General features: G+C 41.1%; 2 protein-coding genes across 3 annotated transcripts in view; both read right to left on the reverse strand.

The window, feature by feature from the left end:
- The window catches only part of PCCB (propionyl-CoA carboxylase subunit beta), a 102,836-nt gene that overhangs the window by 54,594 nt on the left and 25,110 nt on the right, over positions 1–23,132 (reverse strand). For both annotated transcript variants that reach the window (XM_082690928.1, XM_082690929.1), the window contains 2 exons: positions 21,031–21,141; positions 3,136–3,244 (listed from right to left, as the gene is read on the reverse strand). In XM_082690928.1, coding sequence (XP_082547054.1) covers positions 3,136–3,244; positions 21,031–21,141 — 220 coding nt within the window. The remainder of the gene's footprint in view (positions 1–3,135; positions 3,245–21,030; positions 21,142–23,132) is intronic.
- On the reverse strand, positions 3,565–4,970 carry LOC309873398 (proteasomal ubiquitin receptor ADRM1). Its single transcript, XM_082748942.1, has one exon. It carries the CDS (start codon positions 4,901–4,903, stop codon positions 3,683–3,685), a length of 1,221 nt encoding a protein of 406 aa, XP_082605068.1. The 5' UTR covers positions 4,904–4,970; the 3' UTR covers positions 3,565–3,682.

Here is a 23,132-nt window from a genome sequence, read left to right on the forward strand (position 1 = left end):
TGATCTCAGAGAACTGGGATCGAGCCCAGCATCGAGCTCTCTGCTCAGCGGGGAGCCTTCTTCCCTCACCTCCTCTGCCTGCCTCTCTGCCTGCTTGTGATCTCTCTCTGTCAAATAAATAAAATCTAAAAAAAAAAAAAAAAAAGAATACTCTGAAATCACAGAACTGCCAAACACCACCACAGACGTGATGGAGAAAATAAGACCAGAAACTCTCTCCCAGATTCCCTTTTCACCTTTTCCCCTACCACCTCTTTTCCACTCAGAAGCCAAACTGAGCTTTTTTTTTTTTTTTTAAAGATTTTATTTATTTGACAGAGATCACAAGCAGGCAGAAAGGCAGGCAGAGAGAGAGAGGAGGAAGCAGGCTCCCCGCTGAGCAGAGAGCCCGATGTGGGGCTCGATCCCAGAATCCTGGGATCATGACCTGAGCCGAAGGCATCGGCTTTAACCCACTGAGCCACCCAGGCGCCCCCAAACTGAGCTTTTTAAGCCAGATTTATATCACGTCTCCAACTACCCTCCTTGCTGTTCACTGAACATGCCAGCCACCCTCCCTCCTCATGGCCTTTGTATCAGCTACTCCTTTTGCCTGCAATGTTTCTCCCCTAGATGTTCATGCCGTTAACCCCAGATCTGCTCACCTGCTATCCTCACAGTGAGGTCTGCTCTTATCCTATTTCAAACCACAATAATCCCTGTTCTACCTTTTCAATAACACGGTTTACCTTCTAACATACTACACAATGTCCTTATTTATCAGGTCGTTTATGGTCTATCTCCTGTACTAGAACATAAGCCACCTGGAGGCAGGGGTCTTTTCCTTTCACAAAGCTATTCCTAACACATAGAATAATGCTTGACACGCAGACATGCAATGAACATCTGCTGAATAAATTGTTTCATGCTCAGTACCGAATGTTTTTATTCAAGAAATACTTATAAATTGGTGCAGCCACTTTGAAGGAGAGCATAGCAGTTCCTCAAAAAGTGAGAGTTACTGGGACGCCTGGGTGGCTCAGCTGGTTAAGCGGCTGCCTTCGGCTCAGGTCATGATCCCAGCGTCCTGGGATCGAGTCCCGCATTGGGCTCCTTGCTCAGCCGGGAGCCTGCTTCTCCCTCTGCCTCTGCCTGCCATTCTGTCTGCTTGTGCTCACTCTCGCTCCTCTCTCTCTCTGACAAATAAATAAAATCTTTAAAAAAAAAAAAAAAAAAAAGTGAGAGTTACCAAGTGACCCGGAAATTCTACTCCTAGGTATATACCCAAAGGAAACAAAAGCCTGTCACACAAAACTTGTACATGAATGTTTACAGCAGCATATTCATGACAGCCAAAAAGCAGAAACAATCTATGTGTTCAACCGATCAATGAATACCTAAAATGTGGTAGAGTCATACGTGGAAACACTATCTATGCTGCAACATGGATTAACCTTAAAAATGGCATGCTAAGGACAAGAAACCATTCACAAAAGACTGTATCTTGCAGGACTCCATTTATTTCCATTCCACATATATTCTAGACAAATCCACAGAAACAGAAGGTAGATCAGTGACTGCCTAGAGGTCGATTGTTTAGAGGAAACGGGGATCAAGTGCTAATGGATGCAAGGCTTTCTGAGGATGAGGAAAAGGCTCTAAAATTGTGGGGATAACTGAAAAACAATGAATACATAAAATCGCTGACTTGTATACTTTGAGTATGTCACATGTACATTATGCAAACTATATTTCAATAAAGCTGTTTTTAAAAACAAGGGAATGTACATATAGAGTATCATTTAGGTCTTACTCTGGAGTTACAGCTAAATACATCAGCTGTCACCAATATTCAACTTTACTTTAGATCCCAGTTAAAAAAAACTGCTACCAAACCCTGAGATAAAGGTGTAAGGACCAGCTGTGGGGGAGTCAGCAATGAGAAGAGTTCTCATTCTAGCTATATGCTAGAGACGGAGCTGAGCAGAGCTGAGGGCAAGGAATGAGTCAAAGCTCATGCCAACCTGAGATGGAAAAGGAACAAGTTTTGTGGGTAGGAACAAGAGCTCGGACTTTCAAAAAAAAATATTCAGGGCACCTGGGTGGCTCAGTCATTTAAACATCAACTCTTGATTTTGGCTCAAGCCGTGACCTCAGGGTCTTAAGATCAAGCTCCATGTCAGGCTCCACTCTGTACATGGCGTCTGCTTAAGATTCCTCCCTTCCTCTCCCTCTGCCCCTCCCACCATCTCTTTGAAAAAAAAAAAAAAAAATACACACACACACAAATATATTTCATCAAATGGAAGACTTCACACATGTAAAGGAGGTGTGACTTACTAAGAAATGCCAACAACTAAGTGATGACCCAATGTCTTAACCACTGAAGTGTGCAAATCGGTCACACCAGCTTCTCATTGCTTTGAAATCTTTCCAAGAGGCAATTTCTCCTGACTTTAGTTACACTGCTTATTTTGTTGCAGACAATCCTTTCATAATCTGATGTCTTTTTCCAAAAATATATGGAATTCCCATCATTCCTCCAACAACAAAGTCTTCATTAATGCCAGATTCATGCCCTACTACTAATAATACTATGCCACTCTATATAACAATAACCTTTGTTTCAGTCCGAAGTACAAAATAATCTTTGTACATTTTGAACTCTGCATGTGTGGCATATATCCTCGAAAAGATGAGGAGCTATGACCAAGTTTATGAAAATATGGGCCATGACCAGCACATTATGATCATACCTGGCCAATGGCAATTGGTGATACTGCCATCTAAGACATACCTCAACTTTGGATTCAAAGAAAGTCATAAGACAGCATTTTTAAAGGTTCAACAGAGTGTGTGTGTGTGTGTGTGTGTGTGTGTGTATACATATATATAGCGTTATATCTCTTGCAGCCACCTTTTCGGTAAGTTCGAAATTTTTAAAGACTATCAAAGCTTTAGTAGTAGCCTGCTTTTGTTTAACAAATCTGAGGTACTAAACCTATCTTTATTATTATATCTGTAAAATACACCATACCACACTTCTCTCGAAATTGGCCAGTTAAATGACATTTATAAAAGACTGTCGCTATTCTCTTTGGCAGTGTTCACTTCTCAGTGTTTAAAAACAGTAAGGTGAGCCTCGAGGACTCTAACCTGACATGGTGGTATGGGTCCTGGCACCACCAAGATCCTCCTGAGTGACATCCTCATTGGTGACAGACTTCACAACATCCGGGCCAGTGATGAACAGGTAGGAGGTGTCCTGAAATCAGAATTCCAGAAGGATCAATCTCAGAGCACCTTAAAGCTGATATAGCCAAGACAAATGCAGAGAAGTTAGTGATATGGTGACAGAACCAGCTTGGGATGCTGCTCAAAGATACCTATCCAAACTAAAGCCCCAAGGTTTCCCTGCCGCACTGTCTACTAAGAAAATCTTCACTGTACGGATCTACCACAGAAAAATTATTTGTAGCACGCCTAACGTTGCAGGGTCATTTATCTGTAAACACCTTAACTGGTAGCCTTATCTGAGCTTGTTATGCACCAGGCATTTTTTTTTTTTTTTTTTTTTTTTGCAGGTAAAAGACAAGACCTTTATTTCTCAGCAAGCCGGCACGGAGCTGAGGGCATGCGCCGCGCCCCCAGCCCCATGGCTGAGGTCGGCAGCCGTGAACCCGACCCCTGGGGACACCGCTGATCAGTCTAAGCTCATGTCTTCCTCTTCGTCCTTGGTGTCCTTCCCGTCCCCCTCCTGCTCGGGCCGGGCACTGTTCTGCATGGCTTTGGCAAATGCTTCCACATCGCCCTTGTTGGCGGCCTCCACGGCCTCTGCAGGGAGGCCGAACTGGCACATGAGGGGGCCCAGCTGCCCAGAGGCCAAGGCGGCGCTGAACATACCCAGAGCCTGCTGGAACTGGGGCGAGCTCAGCGTGTTCTGGATCTCCTCCGCCGTCTGCGGCAGTGACTCTCCAGAGGGCAGGTAGGGCAGCAGGCGCTCCTGGACGTCCGCGTTGGCAAGGATAGGTGCCATGATCTCGGGCGTCAGGACACTGGCCAGGTCCACTTGCTGGCCGCCTCCTGGCCCGGCCGGCACGTTCATCGTAGCTAGAATGCTCTGAAGGTCGCTCAGCTGGATGGGCTGGGTTGGGCTGGCTGCCGTGCTGGTTCCGTTACCTGAGCTGGGTGCGGGGCTCGGGCTGGTCACGGAGGCGGCCGCTGGAGCAGAGGGGGCTGGGGTGGCTCGGGTAGAAGAGGTGGTGGAGGACGGGGTGACGGCTGCGGACTGGCTCCGGGAGCTGGACGAGGAGCTGCTGGCCGGAGGCCCTCCGCTCCCCAGGAGGCTGGCCAGGCCCGGCCCGGTCAGGGCCCCCAGCCCACCCAGTCCTCCGAGGCCGGCGGGTCCGATGAGCTGCATGAGCTGGCTGTGACTCATGTTCCCCAGCAGGCTCTGCAAGCCGCCCTCGCCGCCCAGCGCGGAGAGCTCGTGGCCTCCCGTCCCGCTGGCCCCCAGCGCGCCCGGCATTGGAGGGCTGTTCAGGCACTCGTTGACCTTCCGGCAGTGCTCCTCGTCCTGGTCGGTCTTGGGCTCCTGCATCCAGAAGAAGAGCCGCTTGGAGCCGGCCTTGAACTTGAGCACGTAGACCCTCCCACTGGGGCACTGCGGCACGCGCTTGAACTCACAGTCGTCGGGGAAGATGATCAGGTCGTCCTCCACGGTGCCCGACGTGCGGTCCTTCCAGCAGAAGTGAATGAGGGAGTCGTCCGTCTGCTGGATGTACACGAGCCCTTTCCGCTTGTCCGGGGTGACGGTCGTGCCCTTCAGCGACATCTTCCCCGCGCGGAACTCCACCAGGTACTTGTTGGAGGAGCCCCGCGAGCCGGGCACCAGGCTTGGGAACAGCGCGCCCGAGGTCGTCATCCTGGCCCGCGCCGCGACTCGGCCGAGAGGCACCGTCCGGGCTCGCTCTTCCTCCTCAGCGCCTGCACCAGGCATTTTTCTAAAGCACTTCATGGGACTGTGTAAGTAAGACCCAGTACTATAAATGGGGAAACTGAGTCACTGTGACAGTATATATAGTTTACCTAAAATCAACCAGTCACCTTAAGTTAAACCATTTGGAGACCAGGAAAATCAATGATTTCTTTAAGAGTGACAGGCATTTCATTTTTAGTTTTTAACTTAAAGGCATTTTGTAAAACATTAAAAAAGAATAGGAGATATAGTAGAATATAAGACCATATCCAAATCCTTAATCTCCAGGCCTCCAATTTCCCTCCCCAAAGGCAACCACTGTCAGTTTCTCTCTTTGCAAGACATCCATACATATGTGAACATTTATATATATATATATATATATATATATATATATATATATATATATATATATATATCTGCCCTCTTATTTTCTTCCCAGCACAAAGTCCTACATACATTGTTCTAGAACTTCTTGAATACCATTCCGTATCAGGACAGTAGGATATTTATAATAATTTAACTGTACCTGCCGATGGTCATTTAGGTTATTTCCAGTATTTTGCTATAACAAGCATTTCTGCAGTCAATATCTTACTACAGTCATCTCTGGCAGCTCACTGTTCATTTTCTTTATCCATTTTTCTATTGAATACTTATTTTTATGTACTAAGGAAATTAGTTCTTAGACTGATACGGGTGTTTTATCAGTCTGTTTTATGGAACCTTGGCTTGGAACTCTGCTAGAAAGGTCTAGCTAGAAAGGTCATTCTTCCCCACTCCACACAGACTCATAAACAAATGTTCCTGGGGCTCCTGGGTGGCTCAGTGGGTTAAAGCCTCTGCCTTTGGCTCAGATCATGATCCCATGGTCCTGGGATCAAGCCCCACATCGGGCTCTCTGCTCAGCGGGGAACCTGCTTCCCTTCATCTCTCTCACATCTCTGTGTGCCTCTCTGCCTACTTGTGATCTCTGTCTGTCAAATAAATAAATAAAATCTTTTAAAAAAACAACAAATGTTCAGAACAGCATTATCTGTAACAGTCAAAAACTAGAAAATAATCCAATATCCATCAACAGGTGAAATCTCAAAATAATTATCCCAAATGAAAGAATCCAGCATCCACCCTTCCCACCACCCACCTATACTTTTTGTATGTGTTTTATATATAGAAAATGTCATTCTGAATGATTCTGTTTATATAACATCCTACAAAATGCAAGTCAGTTTATTGTGATAGGAAGCAGATGAATGGTTTGTTACCTGAAGACAGGGCTGAGAGGAAGGGAAAGATGGATTACGATGAGGAAACCTTTGTAGGGGCTGGCTATGTTCATTATCTTGGTTGTGGTTGTGGCTTCGCAGTTGTATTCACGTGTCAAAACTCAAACTGCACAACTCTTATATGTGCAGTTATCATAGAATTATATCTCAAAGTTGTTAAAAAAAAAAAAAAAAAACAAACTGGAAATTGCAAAGAACCAAGAATATCCCATGCCCACTTGAAGAATAAGGAGGGATAACTTGCTATACCAGCTCTCAGTACTTGTCATACAACCTCTGTTATGAAGACAGTGTGGTGCTGGCACAGGGATAAGCGAACAGACCCCAGAAGAGCTCTGTGAAACATTCTCGATATACAGACACTTGATTAATGACACAGGTGGCATTCCACAGTAGGAAAGGTTGTGCTTTTCAATAAAAACCTCTCAGTCAACTAGGTAACTGTACTGAAAAAAAATGAAACTAGCCTCTCTTTCATACTATGTGTGAACTTCAATTCCAACTAGATTTAAACATAAATGTAAAAGGTAAAATAATAAAGTTTTTAGAAAAATGATCTTCATGACTTTGGGGTAGAAAAACTGGGTCAACTGTGTCAAGAACTAAGACACATTACTCATAAAGTTTACATTTCACATTGGTTCTCCTATCAAAAGGGCATAGAAGGCAGCTTGAAGGGACTCCCATTGGCTAAGTGAGGACAATTTGAACATGAAAACAAATGCTAGAAATGGATTAGAAAAAAGTAAGTAGAACAGGAAATCCAGGAACCCACAATAATAACAAGTTCATGAAATAAACAAGTGCCCAAGGAAGCAGGGCTCTTCCTTAGGGTAGGATGCCAACTGATATGAAGCAAATGGTAGAGCTGGTAAATGCCAATTTTGTAGAAATTGGTTTAGACAAATATCCTCAATAGATGCAAAATCAAGGAGAAAAAGTATAATAATGTCAAGTCGCATCCTTGCATGGTGTCTATCTCCCCATAAGTATTAATCAGTTACAAAAGGAAAAACAATAAATACACAGCAGAGAAACCAGATAACACCTTGAACAGTGATCAAATATCATGGATGAGGGGCAAATGGCCATCACTTGTCTCTAGATGTGATCATCTGAGCAGGATACATCACTTACATAGTAGACACACTGGGATAACTACTCTGAATCTAATCATGAGGAAACATGAGATAAATACAACTGAGGAACAATCTCATAATTTGTTTTGTAGCCTTTGAAAATGTCAGTATCATGACAAAGTCTGAAGAACTGTTGCAGATTAAAGGAAGATTAATAGGATATGGCAACTAAGTGCAGTATATGATTCCCAAATGGATCCTTTAATGGAAGAAACAAAATACTATAAAGGACATTATTTTGACCAAACAGAATCTGAATGGTAGAAGAGATTAAAGTATTATATAGGATAGATTATACACTGAACACACATAAAACAAGTCTTAATAAATTTAAAAAATGACAAAAACAGCTTGTATGATTTCAATCACAATGAGATGAAACCAGGAATAGAACTGGAAAATTCAAATATGCAGAAATTAAACATCACACTCCTTAAAAAAAAACACTGTGATAAAGACAAAAGTCAAGTGAAACTGGAAAATTAACTTAAGACAAATGAAAGTAAAAACACAGCATATAAAAATTTATCTGATACAATAAAAGCAGAGCTAAGAGGGGAAGTTATAGCTGTAAACACACTAGGAAAGAAGAAAGATCCCAAATAACCTAACTTTATACCTTAAGAAAAAAAAAAACCACCTGAACCTAAAGTTAGCAGAAAGAAGAAAATAAAGATCAGAGCAGAGCATGAGAAAATAGAAAAGCAAGATATAACACACATGTACACACACACACCCCTCAATAGAACCAAAAGTTCATTCTTCAAAAGGATTAGCAAAGCTGACGTATCTTTTGCTAGATGGACTAAGAAAGAGAGAGCCAAAGGACTAAAATAAATGAAAATAGGGACATTACTGCCAACTCTACAAAAAATAAAAAGGATAAGAGTACTACAAACAATTCCACACCAAATTGGATAACCCAGATGAAATGAACAATTCTTAAAATAACAACCTATAAGACTAATCAGTAACAGGGCTTCACCAGTGCATTTTACCAAACATTTCAAGAAGAATTAAATATCAATTCCTCTCAAACTCTTCCAAAAACATTAGAGGATGAAACACTTCCCAAGGCCCACCAATTACCTTAATGCCAAAGCCAGACAATAGAAGAAAGCTACAGATCAATATCCCATATAAATATTGATGCAAAAATATTCATATTACTGGCAAACCTAACCCAACATTTTAAAAGAATTACACAGCAAGACCAAATGGAATTTTTACCTGACATTTAAGAATGGCCCACTGCAGAGATATCAATGTAAAAATACTTCAATAAACAAAGGGAAGAAAATTACATGATCATCTCAATCGATGCAGAAAAAGTATCTGACAAAATTCAACATCCTAGCATGATAAAAATACTCAGAAAACTAGAAATAGAAAACATAGTAAAGGCAATTTATGAAAAACCCACAGCTAGTATCATACTCAGTGGTGAAAAACTGAAAGCTTTTCTTCTAAGTTCAGCTAAGAAGGCAAGGATCCTCATTTTCACCACTTCTAATCAACATAGTACTAAGAGTCCTAGCCAGAGCAATTAGGCAAGGAAAAAAAAAAAAGAAAAGACCTGCAAATCAGAAATGATAATGTAGGGTGCCTGGGTGGCTCAGTGGGTTAAAGCCTCTGCCTTCAACTCAGGTCATGATCCCAGGGTCCTGGGATCGAGACCCGCATCGGGCTCTCTACTAGGCAAGGAGCCTGCTTCCTCCTCTCTCTCCGCCTGCCTCTCTGCCTACTTGTGACCTCTCTCCCTCTGTCAAATAAATAAATAAATAAAAATCTTAAAAAAAAAAAAAAAAAGAAATGATGATGTAAAAAAAACCTGTCTGCAGATGACATGATCTTATATATAGAAAACCCTAAAGAATCCACAGGGGCAAAAAAAAAAAAAAATTAATCAAAGTTGCTGCATACAAAAAATTAGCTACATTTCAGACACCCTCTTGGTTGCCTGAATTGCTTAGACTCAAGGAGGGCTATTAGGTCTGGGTCCAGAGTCATTATTTCAGAGTAAGATGAAAAAGGAGGCAACAACCACTGCCATTTAATGCATAGCTGAGAGTGAAGGTTTGGTTACATCTAAAATCAAAAGCAAACTGGAAATTACATTCAACCACTTTTTTTTTTTTTTTTTTAAAGGCAGAAACAGGAGTCCAAGAATTTCTGGTCCCAGAAATTCAGCTAGATAGCTATCATAGCATTCTGAACATCTGTGAACTCAACCAAAGTTCTAAGAAAAGAATTGCTGCAACTCTACAAATAGGAAAGCAACCACTTTCTGCAAGGTGTGGAGAAGTGAATCTGAGGCAATATACAGGAAGATAGATGGGAGGGAGAAGAAGGGAATTTCCATCAGTCAGCTCCTGGCAAGTGGTAGAGCAGCAGAGCACAAAACTGGAACTTTTAGAAGTCTGCTCCACTGAGGGACATCGCTCAGACAGCAGGGGGTGGGTAGAACCCCCACTGGGACAGTGTGGTCTCAGATCCTTGGGTCACAGGAAGACCAGGGGTGCCTGAATGAAGCAAGCTCCCAGGCATCAGAGTGGGGAAGCCAGCCGCAAACAGTGAGCCTAGAAGTAGGCTCTCAGCTTGGGGTTACCATAAACCATGAACCCCAGCACATATGGATGACTAGTCTCTAAGTAGGGGCCCAACCAGCAGCAGAACAGATGAGTCCTCCTTCCCTGCCTGGGAGGAGCAGCATAGGAGCATGCCACAGGCATCTGCAGGGTTTGGAGACCCAAAGCAGGGTCATGTGCCAGAAACAGAAACACTCAGTCACAGGCCAGGTGAGCATGGAGTGTAGCTGGAGACTAAGGAGACAGGAGTGACTGACGGCTTTTTGCTGAGGACTCATTGAGGAGTGGGGCTCCGAGCTTTTGGCTCTAGGGCCAGAGATGGGGAAGCAACCATTTTCATTCTCATCCTCTAAGCTATACAGAAAGGCTTCAGGGAACAAAAGCCACATAAAGCAAATTTAAGAAACAAAACGGTGGATCATAGGGCAATAGAGGAAAAAATAAAACAAGATGAAACTAGACAAATGAGACTCCTAATCACAGGAAACAAACTGAGGGTTGCTGAAGGCAAGGGTGGTAGGGGGATGGGGTAACTAGGGGATGGACATTAAGGAGGGCATATGATGTAAGGAACACTGGGTGTTACATAAGACTGATGAACCACAGACCTGTACTCTGAAACCAATAATATATTATATGTTAATTAACTGAACTTAAATTTTTAAAAATATCAAAAAAATACTTTTAAACCACCTGTGTTTTTTTTTAAAGGCACTGAATTGACTTAAGTATTCTGTCACTGTTGGCTAGCAGTTTTCTTAGGTCTAATTTGGGTCACTAATTCGGCTCACCAAATCATGCTGTATCTTGACATGGCAGGGGCCATGGCAGGGGCCAGGGCAGGTGCCCCAAAATGGGCAACTTTGACATGAAGATTATTTTAAGATAAAAAGCAATCAATATCCAGCAGATTCAGGAAAAGCTCTTTACCTTCCCTACAACTGCCTGAAAAGAATTTAGATAGAGGACCTGCTTCAGAAAGATAGCTATCCCAATGGATAACTACATTATACCACGAATTAGGTATGGTAGACAGGGAGGAACCTAAAAAGGCCTATCTGCTCAAAGTCTTCAATGTCCCATTGTTTCTGAGTGGCCCAGCAAACATTTGTTTACCAAACATTTACTCTTTTTCATCTTCCTGCTCCTTAGCTCAGGACTACAAATATACCTCATTCTGCCTGACTATTTTTAGAATTTCCATGTCTGTGTAGATTCTCTGGAGATACGAAATTAAATTTGATTTTCTCCTGCTTTAAAAAAAATTAGCTGCATTTTTATAGAGCAACAAACAATATGGAAAGGAAATTACAAAAATAATTTCATTTATAATAGCTTCTAAAAGAATAAAGTACTTAGGAATGACTTAACTAAAAAGGCACAAGATTTGTACACTAAAAATTATAAAACATCACTGAAAGAAATTTAAAAATTCACAAATAAATAGAAAGACATCTCCTATTCATGGGATGAAAGACTCAATACTGTAAGATGTCAACACTACCAAAAACAATATACAGATTCAATGCCATCCCTATCAAAACCACAATGACTTTTTCTTACAGAAGGAGAAAAGCCCATCCTAAAATTGATGAGGAATCTCAGAGTACTCTGTATAGTCAAAACAATCTTAAAGAAGAACAAAGTTGGAGGACTCACACTTTCTTGACTTCAAAACCAACTACAAAGCTACAGGAATCAAAACAGTGTGCTACTGGCATGAAGGCACATAGACCAGTCAAAAAACAGAAAGCCCAGAAATGGGCTTTATACAGATGCTCAAATGGTTTGGCAATGATACCTATACCATCCAGTGAAGAAAGGACAATCTTTTCAATGAATGGTGATGGAAAAATGGCATATTCACATGTAAAAGAATAAAGTTGGACTTTATGTTTTACCATATACAAAAATTAACTAAAAGGGATCAAAGGCCTACAAAGAATAACACTTAGGAAATGGGCAAAGTCTCATGACACTGGGAAATGGGCAAAGTCTCATGACACTGGATCTGGCAACGCTTCTTAGATACAGACAAAAATTCAGGGGCAACATAAGATAATAAACCGGACTTAATCAAAATTACAATCTTGTGCAAAGGACCCTACCAACAGAATGAAAAGGCAGCCCACAGAATGTGAGAAAATATCTGCAAATCACGCATCTGATAAGTAACTAATATCCAGAATACTTATTTTAAGTATTTATATACTTATTTTAAATATTGTAACTCGACAATAAAAAGTAATTCAAAAATTAACAGGGGCCTAAGCAACATTTTTCTAGATATATCTCCTCAGGCAAAAGAAACAAGAGCAAAAATAAACTATTGAAACTACATCAAAACAAAAAAAGGTTTTGCAAAGCAGAGGAAATGATAAAACAAAAAGGCAACATACTAAATGGGAGAAAATATTTACAAATGATGCATCTGATAAGGGGTTAATATCCAACACTAACAAAACTCAACACCAAAATAATCCCACTGAAAATGGGGAGAAAATATGAACAGACATTTCTCCAAAGAAGACATCCGGACGGCTAACAGAAACGTGAAAAGATGCTCAACATCACTATTCATCAGGGAAATGCAAATCAAAACCACAATGAAATGTTTCCTCATGGGGCGCCTGGGTGGCTCACTGGGTTGAGCCTCTGACTTTGGCTCAGGTCCATGATCCCAGGATTCTGGGATAGAGCCCCGCATTGGGCTGCTCATCAGGGAGCCTGCTTCCTCCTCTTTTTCTCTGCCTGCCTCTCTGCCTACTTGTAATCTCTGTCTGCCAAATAAATAAATAAATGAAATCTTTAAAAAAAAAAAAAAAGGAAAAAAGGAAATGTTACCTCACACGTGTCAGAATGGCTGAAATCAAAAATACTCTAAGAAACAACAAGTGTTGGTAAGAATGTGGGAAAAAAGGATCCTTCATGTACTGTTGGTGGCAATGCAAACTGGTGCAGCCACTGTGGAAAACAGTGGATGATGTTTCCTAAAAATTTTAAAGAGAAATAATACCTGACCCAGTAATTCCATTCTTAGATATATACCCCAAAGAACAAAAAGAGAACACCACAGAAACAGTACAAAAACCTGTACATCAATATTTGTTGCAGTTTATTTGCAATAACCAAAAGCTGGAAACAGCTGGATTCACTGGATGGTTCAGTCCACTAAGCATCTGCCTTTGGCTCAGGTCATGATCTCGGCGTCCTGGGATCAGAGTTCCACGTTAGCTCTCCACTCAGTGGGGAGTCTGCTTGTCCCTCTCCCTCACCCCCTCCACCTGTGTGCTCTCCCTTGCTAATAAATAAAATCTTAACAAAGAAAAAAAGGGTGGCTCAGTGGGTTAAAACCTCTGCCTTTGGCTCAGGTCATGATCCCACGGTCCTGGAATCGAGCCCCGCATCAGGCTTTCTGCTCAGCAGGGAGCCTGCTTCCCTTCCTCTCTCTGCCTACTTGTGATCTCTGTCTGTCAAATAAATAAATTTTTAAAAATCTTTAAAGAGAAAAAAAAAAGGAGCGGTGCTTTTGTGGCTCAGGTGGTTAAACATCTGCCTTCAGTTCAGGTCTCATGATCTCAGGGTCCTGGGATTGAGTCCCACATTGGGATCTCTGCTCAGCTGGGAGTCTGTTTCTCTTTCTCCCTCTCCCTCTTCCTGTTCTTTAATAAATGGATAAGATCTTTGGGGAAGAAAATAAAAAAAGATGGAAACAATTCAAGTGTTCACTGACACATGAATGGATATTTAAATGTGGCATATACATACAACGGAATATTAACCAGCCTTTAAAAGATGGCAATTCTAACACATGTTACAACATGGACTAACTCTGAAGACATTGGGCTAAAAAGGGCAGATACTATAAGATTCCAAAAATTCACAGAAAGAACGGTGTTAGGAGTAGTAGGGAATGGTAAGCCAGTGTTTAATAAGTAAAAAGTTTCAGCTGGGATAGATGAAAAATTTCTGGAGATTGCTGGTGGTGCCGGTATCACAAAAATGTGGATATACCTAATGCCATAGAACTGTAACTGAAATTTTCCATTTTTTACTTTTTTGTGTATATTTTACCACAATTTTTAAAGTACTACATCAGTGTTAAACTTCCTGAATTTATTAACTAGTTGTGAAAGAAAATATCCTAATTCTTAAGAATTATATCCAGAAGCATTAAACAGTAAAAAAACATGATACATACAACCCACTCATGAATGGTTAATAATTCTGAAAATTTGGTTGCCTGGGTGGCTCAGTTGGTTAAGCATCTGCCTTTGGCTGAGGTCATGACCCCAGGGTCCTGGGATCAAGCCTCACATAAAAATAAATAAATATATAATAGAATTCTGAAAATTCAAAATTTCAAAATAAAAACTTTTGAAACACTCTGTTCAAAAGGTAGCATTAAGAGGAGGAAAGCTGCAAATCACAGTGTGGGAGAAGGCAGCTGCAACATATAACTGATAAAGAACTTACATCCAGAATATAAAAAGAACTCCTAAAAATAAGAAAAAAACCCACAATTTTTAAAATGGGCAAAAGAGATGAACAGGCACACCACAAAAGAAGAAACATATGAAAAGGTGCTAAATCTCATTAGTCATGGAAATGCAATGAAAGATCACACCACATGCAAACTGGCATAATTAAATCATACTAATAAAAGTGCTGGCAAGGATGTGAAACAAGTTAAATTCTCACACACTGCAAATAGAAGTGTAAATTGCTCTACTGTCTTTAATGAACAGTTAGGCATTACCCTAAAAAGCTGAAGATATGTGCATCCTATGACATAACTATACTCTTACCCTGAGAACCTGAAACCAAGGTACAGTTTAAGAATGTTTAGATCACGGAGCACCTGGGTAGCTCAGTGGGCTAAAGCCTCTGCCTTGGGCTCGGGTCATGGTCCTGGGGTCCTGGGCACAAGCCCCGTGTCGGGCTCTCTGCTTGGGGGGGAGCCTGCTTCCCCTCTCTCTCTGCCTGCCTCTCTGCCTGCTTGTGATCTCTCTCTCTCTCTCTCTCTGTCAAATAGATAAGTGGATAAATAAAATCTTTTAAAAAAATGTTTATATCAGCATCCACAGCAATGGCAAAAATCTTTAAACACAAAAGGTAGTAGAACGCATGAATATGTTAAGATAATTTACTACAGATTAAAATGAATGAACTATATTTACAGAGAACATGGATAAATCTTAAAAACATAATGAGTCATAGTCACACACAAAAGAATGAACAAAAGAATGAATATTATATGATTTCATCTTATATTAAAAGTCAAAACAGGCAACAAACCACAACTTGGAACTATAAAGCAAAGCAAATACAGATGATTACCATAAAAGCTGAGATCACAAAGAATTCTGGACAGGATGAAAGGAGGCAATAGTGATTAGGAAAGGTAATAGGAGGAGGGCTCCTGAAGGTCATTTCTTGAACTCAGTATTATTTACATTGATTTGCACTTAATAATTGTCAAACTTACGTATTTTAAGTACTTCCCTGAGTAAGAGACAATTAACAGTGCTTAAAAAAATTTAAGTGGGAGAGAGGCAAAGACAGAATCAGGGAGACAAATTAGGATTCTGCAATAATCCAGGTGGGATGCTTGAATTAATATGGTAGCAGTGTAAGTAGTAAGACATACGAAGCAATATAATTTTAGATTACATTCTAAAGTAGAATGAATATGACTTGGAACTGAACTTGGCACGTGACAGAAAAAGAGGAGTTAAAATGGTGCAATGTTTTTTCACCTGAGCCACTGGAAGGCTGGACTTGCTATTTATTGAGATGGGGAAGGCTGCAGGAAAGCAAGTTGGAAGAGGCTTGTAAGAGACCAAAACCTATGAAGTTTGAGATACCACTAAAGGCCAAATGGAAACACTGGTAGGTACCCAAATGGGTAATCCTAGAGTTCAGGAGTATTCCATCCGGAAGACACAGATTTGAGAGCTGTCAGCAAAGAGCTGAATATTTAAAGTTTGGAGATGGGATTAAAATCAGCCAGGGAAGGAGAGAAGAGCTAGAAGAAGAAATCCAAGAATTATGGTGCTTCCAAGTTTCAGAGGAAGGAATGATCAGCTAAGTAAAATGCTGAAAGGTCAAGTAAGATGATGACTGAGAAATGTCAACCGGAATTTAGTAATGCTGGAACCTTTGAGGTCTTTGATACAAAAAACTGACATTATGGGTTACGCTGAATAGAATAATATCCATTTCATCAGAAACTAAATATTTGAGTATATTCACATCTATTTCTCAATTCTATTCTGTTCTCCTGGTCTATTTATTTATAAATTAATGAACCAGTTTGTTATTTCACTTTATATTTTATCACCTAGCAGAACATGCCACTCATTATTTCTTTTATGGAATATCTAGTCCTTTAAAAATCAGTCTGGTAGCATTTTTATTGCACTCTCATTAAACACATCAAATATTTAAGATGTAGAATGATTAAGACCTGATGATTAGTTGTGGAGGACTAAAGAGGGGAGATGGCACTAATATGCAGATACTAAAAGTTCTGCAAGTGCAGAATGGGATTGCTTAGCACACTAACACATAACTAATAAGAAAGGACATAAACACCAAAATAAGTAGCTTTCTCTACACGGAAAAAGGAAAAGAAAGTCAGCCCATTCACAATAGCATCAGCATAATAAAATACTCCAAATGAATTTAACAAAGGAGGTGGGAAGATCTATACACTGAAAACTCTAAGATTTTGATGAAATATACTGAAGATGACAAATATAAATGGAAGAGATCACATGTTCCTGGATAAGAGTATTATTAATATGTCCATACTACCCAGAGCTATCTATAGATTCAATGCAATTCCTTTCAAAATTCCAATGACATTTTTGACAGAAATAGAAAAAAATAGTCTAAAATTTGTATAGAGGGGTGCCTGGGTGGCTCAGTGGGTTAAGCCTCTGTCTTTGGCTCAGGTCATGATCTCAGGGTCCTGGGATGGAGCCCCACATGGGCTCTCTGCTCAGACTCCCCCCAACCCCTGCCTGCCTCTCTGCCTCCTTGTGATCTCTGTCTGTCAAATAAATAAATAAATAAATCTTTTTTTTTTAAAGTCTTTTAAAAAAATAAAATAAAATTTGTATAGAACCACAAAAGACCCCAAATAACAAAAACAATTCTGGCAAAGACAATTAGAGGCACCATATTTTTGGATTTCAAACTATTCTACAAAGTTATAGTAATCTTTTTTTTTTTTAAGATTTTATTTATTTATTTGCCAGAGACAGAGGGAGAGAGAGCGAGCGAGCACAGGCAGACACAGAGGCAGGCAGAGGCAGAGGGAGAAGCAGGCTCCCTGCCGAGCAAGGAGCCCGATGTGGGACTCGATCCCAGGATCCTGGGATCATGACCTAAGCCGAAGGCAGCTGCTTAACCAACTGAGCCACCCAGGCGTCCCTTTTAGTAATCTTTTAAACAGTATAGTATTGGCATAAAAACATACTTGCAAACCAATAGAACAGAATCAAGAGCCCAGAGGCAAACCCTCATATATACTACCAACTAATATTCGACAAGAGAGCCAAGAATAGTCAATGAGGAAAAGCTAAGGCTCTTCAATAAATGATTTTGGGGGTGCCTGGCTGGCTCAGTTGGTTAAGCATCTGCCTTCAGCTCAGGTCATGGTCCCAGAGTCCTAGGATCAAGTCCTGCATTGGGCTCCCTGCTCAGTGGGTAGTCTGCTTCTCCCTCTACTCCTCCCCTTTGCCTGTAATCTCTCTTTCTCTCTCTTTTAAGCTTTCTATATCTCTCTCAAATAAATAAAATCTTAAATAAATAAATTAAATTTAAACAAATGATTTTGGGAAATCTGGATCTCTACAGGCAGAAGAATGCAATTACACCCATATATTCAACTGGTCACAAAAGTTAACTCAAATGGATTAAAGGATTAAAGACCTGAAACCATAAAAGTCTTAGAAGAAAACATGGCAGAGGATACCTAGGTGGCTCAGTCGACTAAGCGTCTGACTTCAGCTCAGGTCATGATCCTAGGGTGCTGGAATCGAGCCCCACATAAGGCTCCTGGTTCAGCAGGAGCCTGCTTCTCTGTCTCCTTCTGCCCCTCCCCTGCTTGTGCATGCTTCTTTGCTCATTCTGTCTCTCTCTATCACTCTCAAATAAATAAAATCTTCAAAACCAACTTTTTTTAATTTAAAAAAAGAAAACATAGGGAACAATTTTATGGATACAACACCAAAAGCAGAAGGAACAAAAGCAAAACTTAACAAGTAGGACATCAAACTGAAAAGCTTCTGCATGGCAAAAGATAAATCAACAAAATATAAAGGCAGCCTACTGAATGAGAGAAAATATTTGCAAATCATATATCTGAAAAGGGATTAATATCAAAAATATTTAAAGAACACCTACAACTCAGTAACAACTACAGCAGAAATCTAAAATGGTAATTATGTGAAATGAAAAATGTATTTTTTTTAAGATTTTATTTATTTATTTGACAGACAGAGATCACAAGCAGGCAGAGAGGCAGGCAGAGAAAGAAAGAGAGAAGGAAGCAGGCTCTCTGCTGGGCAGGGCTTCTGATGCGGGGCTTGATCCCAGCACCCTGGGATCATGACCTGAGCTGAAGGCAGAGGCTTTAACCCACTGAGCCACCCAGGCGCCCGTGAAATGAAAAATGTATTAACTAACCTTATTGTGATAAACATTTCACAATATACGTATATATAAGGATATCACATTGTACACTTTAAACTTACACATGCTATATGACAATTGTACCAATAAAGCTAGAAAAAAAAATTTTAATGAACAGAGGACCTCAACAGACATTTTTCCAAGGAAGACATACAAATGGTCAACATCACTAATCATCTGGGAAATGTAAATCAAAACCAAAAGGAGGTGCCACCTCAGCCTGTTAGAATGGTGATTATCAAAAAGACAAGAATAGCTGTTGGCAAGATTGTGGAGGAAAGGGAACCCTTGTGTACCATTGATGGGAATGTAAATTGATACAGCCACTATGGAAAACATTAGGGAAGTTCCTCAAAAAATTAAAAATAGAATCACCAACAATTCTACTTTTGGATATATAGCCAAAGGAAACCATCAACAAAACTAAAAGACAGCCTACTATCTGATAAAGGGTTAGTATCTCAAGTATATAAAGAACTGATACAACTCAACATCTCCAAAACAAATAACCCAAACAAAAAAATGGGCAGAAGACACAGACAGACATTTCTCCAAAGATGACATCCAGATGGTGGCTAACAGATAACATGAAAAGATGCTCAACATCACTCATCTTCAGGGAAATGCAAATCAAAACCACAATGAGAGTAGAGCTTAAATGTTCTCACCACAAAAAAGAAATGGTAATCATTTGAGATGTTGAAGGTGCCAGCTAACACTAGGGTTAGTGATGGACACCAAGAAGGCTGGAGAGGTGAGAAGAAATGCCAGGGACAACAGAGTGGAAGCAAAGGGAAACAAATGTTGCTAATACGCAGGCAAACGTGTGTTAAAGATCACTGGCAGTGACACAGAAAGCACTGGTGACCTTAAAAGAACCAGTTGTAGTAGAGCGAGGGGGGCAGAGCAAATTGGAATGTGTTAAGGAGACGACAGGAAGATAGGACTAGGGCAACAGCCACAGGGAGATGCAGGGTAAGGGAGGGCTTTTGGGTTGTTTTGAAGATAGGAAATACCTAAATAGGGGTCAGTTCTGATGGGAGGACGCAGTACCAAGGGAGAGGCTAAAGATGACAGATGGAACAGAATGGACAGGAGGAGGCTGGCTACTGAAAAGGTGTGAAGAGTTGCAATACATGATATGCACAAATGTAGGAAGACGGGGAGAGAAGGGGCTTAGCCAAGAGAAGGGGCTTAGCCAAAGGAATTGCCACCTCTGTTCCTGGCAGGAAGAAGAGGACTGGGTGAGCTCAGGTAGATGCTGATTGTGCAGGCAAGATAGAGGGAATTCTGCTTTGGTCAGGAAAGAGATGTGGTCATCTGAATTTTTAAAATCCATCCCTATTGAACATAAATATTGTTTTCAGTCTGTCTCTAAGAATAGAATACCTGGATCAAAGGGTAAGCACCTTTCATAATTTCTCAATTCTTACTGCCAAAATACCTCGAGAAAAGTATTTACATTCCTTCTATTTACAGTGTTCTCCTCATATTGGAGGACTATCTTTACCTCTCTCCCTCAAATCTGTCTTGACATTTATTGTTTGTTATTATTAAATATATTTTATGAGGAAAAGACTAATTTTTTTAAAAGATATCAAGTTAAAGTAAATACCCATGTATAAGTGCAAGTAGGCCTCATTTAAAATTAGAAATCTCATTCTACTAGAATTATGTTCTACAGATAAAGCACCTCTCAAAATGAAGTTAGAGTTCAGATTTACCATTACAGATGGTATGTAATGAAATGGCAAACAGCCGAAGAAATAAAGATGGGACATAGGAAACAACTTCACAATAAAGTAGATTACAGAAAAGACTTCCATGAAAAACATTTTCTTTCTTTTTAAGACAGGGAGAGAAAGTGGGGGGAGAAGTAGGCAAAGACAGAGGGAGAGGGAGAGAGAGAGAATCCTCAGCAGGCTCCATGCCCAGCACAGAGTGTAACACAGGACTTGATCCCAAAACCCTGAAATCAAAACCTGAGCTGAAATCAAGAGTCAGGTGCTCAACCAACTGAGCCCCTCAAGCGCTTCCATGAGGAACTTTTTAATAGGATTTAGGAACCAATCACTCCTCTAGGCAGAAGATAGGATCCTTTGATTACTTAAAAATCATTTGCAATTCAAATCAACAAGTAAAACCACCCAACAATGAAGTACACAAGCACATTGTCACAGAAGTCCCATAAGCTACAGATTTCAGCCAAAACCTTCCCTCCACTAAGATCTTATCATTACCATGCTGAGAGCCGCAATAATGCAGGTAACCTAGATCTAGGTCAGGAACTATTTTTATTGCAGGTGAGTTACTACACAATTCTCAAAGGGCAGGAGAAGCAGGCCCTTCTTTCTTACCTTAACCATGAACGTGAAATCAGTCAGAGCAGGGGAATACACAGCCCCACCAGCGCATGGGCCCATGATCAGAGAAATCTGAGGGATGACTCCAGATGCCAGGACATTCCTCTGCCAAAAGAGAAAGGCAAGGCATGTGGTTACAGAGGTGTTCAAGGCACTACCTGCAGAAGATAAAGGCAGTTATAAAATTACATTTGGCTTTTAGTCACAGAAATTCTATGCTAGCGGCAAGAGACCTAATCAATACAGGTTCTCCCAAAATTATACATGCAGTTTCTCCTCATAACAGGTGGAACAGTTGGCTTATTACTTTTGGTGGCAAATACCCTCTCTCCTCTCCTTGGCAGTAATTTCCAGAAAGCTCCAACAGGGCATAAGCTCAGAGAGACTCTATTCACTCTTACCCCAGCCCCAAACACACGTCAGGTCCAGCACCCCTATCTGCACAAAGCTAGCTGAAAAGAATGAATGAAAACCTTAAGCAGAACATACAGGAGCCATGACCTCTATTTAGAGTCCCTTCACACCTGCCACAGAGGGTACCCAGCAGTTACAAGGCAAGGCTAAGAGGCAGGTGCTGCATTACTCTGAGTCTACAATGTCTGCCCATGTCTAGGCAGGGCATATGGGGAAAGGAAGGTAGCAGGAGCCAGGAAGTCTCCATGGGGACAGAGGTATGTGAAGGGTCAAGCCCCAGGCCACCTCTTGGGAAAAAAGAAAAAAAAGAGGGGGGTGAGGTCTAGAGGACCCAGGCAAGATGATAAAGTCCAATGACTCCTTGCCCAACTCCTAACTCTTTTCCTTCGCCGGGTTATATCAGCCTAAGAGATGTTCACTTTTAGCCATTTCTTGGCTCTGAGCCCAATTTCTTTCTTTTTATTTTTATTTTTTTTAAGATTTTTATTTATTCACTTGACAGATCACAAGTAGGCAGAGAGGCAGTCAGAGAGAGGGAGGGGAGGAAGCAGGCTCCCTGCTGAGCAGAAAGCCCGATGCAGGGCTCAATCCCAGGACCCTGAGATCATGACCTGAGCCAAAGGCAGCGGCTTTAACCCACTGAGCCACCCAGGCGCCCCTCTGAGCCCAATTTCTACAAGTCATAGGACATAGCTGAGGACAGTACTAAAAGCCATCTACAGAGAAGATTCTGGGAAGATGGCAGAGTAGGAAACACCAGGAATCCGCCCTCACGTGGACAACAACTGCACTGACATAATCTGATAAAACTTTCTGAAATTCTAGGGGCGCCTGGGTGGCTCAGTGGGTTAAAGCCTCTGCTTTCGGCTCAGGTCGTGATCCCAGGGTCCTGGGATCGAGCCCCGCATCGGGCTCTCTGCTCAGCAGGGAGCCTGCTTCCTCCTCTCTCTCTGCCTGGCTCTCTGCCTACTTGTGATCTCTGTCAAATAAATAAATAAAATCTTTAAAAAAAAAAACAAAAAAAAAAACTTTCTGAAATTCTAGTCAACTGAAGGCTTCCAACTCCCAGTGGAAAATTTGGAGAATAATTTGGAGAAAAATTGTGCCTAATTTCAGTCTATTTTAGCTCTTAGCACAAGAGCCACTACTCATCTGCTGCTCGCTAGCCACAAAGCAGACAGCAGGCATGCCCTAGATTCCTGCAGCAGCTTACACAGGGCTTTCAGGAGCCAGTGTAGGTGAAAAGCACTCTGTCCTCCAAATATGAGGGATCACTTACTGCTGATTCTGGTTAAAGAGATGTAGTTAGAGAAATAGATGGCCATTGTTGTACTTCGTTACCCCACTGTTACAAGCCCCGGTCCCTCCAAGTCAGCATCACTAATCATTTGGTAAATACAAATCATAACCAGAATGAAGTAGCACAACACAAACACTGGGATGGCTACTACCAAACAGAAAACAAGTAATGTTGGTGAGGATGTGGAGAAATTGAACCCTTGCACACTACTACTCGGAATGTAAACTGGTACAGCCATTGTGGCAAACAGCACGGAGGTTCCTCCAAAATTTAAAAATTATCATGGAATCCAGAAATTTCACTTCTGGCAATATATCAAGAAGAATGAAACCCAGGATCTCAAAGAGATATCTGTACACCCACATTCAGAGGGAAATTACTC

This window comes from Mustela nivalis (assembly GCF_964662115.1).
Source record: "Mustela nivalis genome assembly, chromosome: 1".
Lineage (NCBI taxonomy): Eukaryota > Metazoa > Chordata > Mammalia > Carnivora > Mustelidae > Mustela > Mustela nivalis.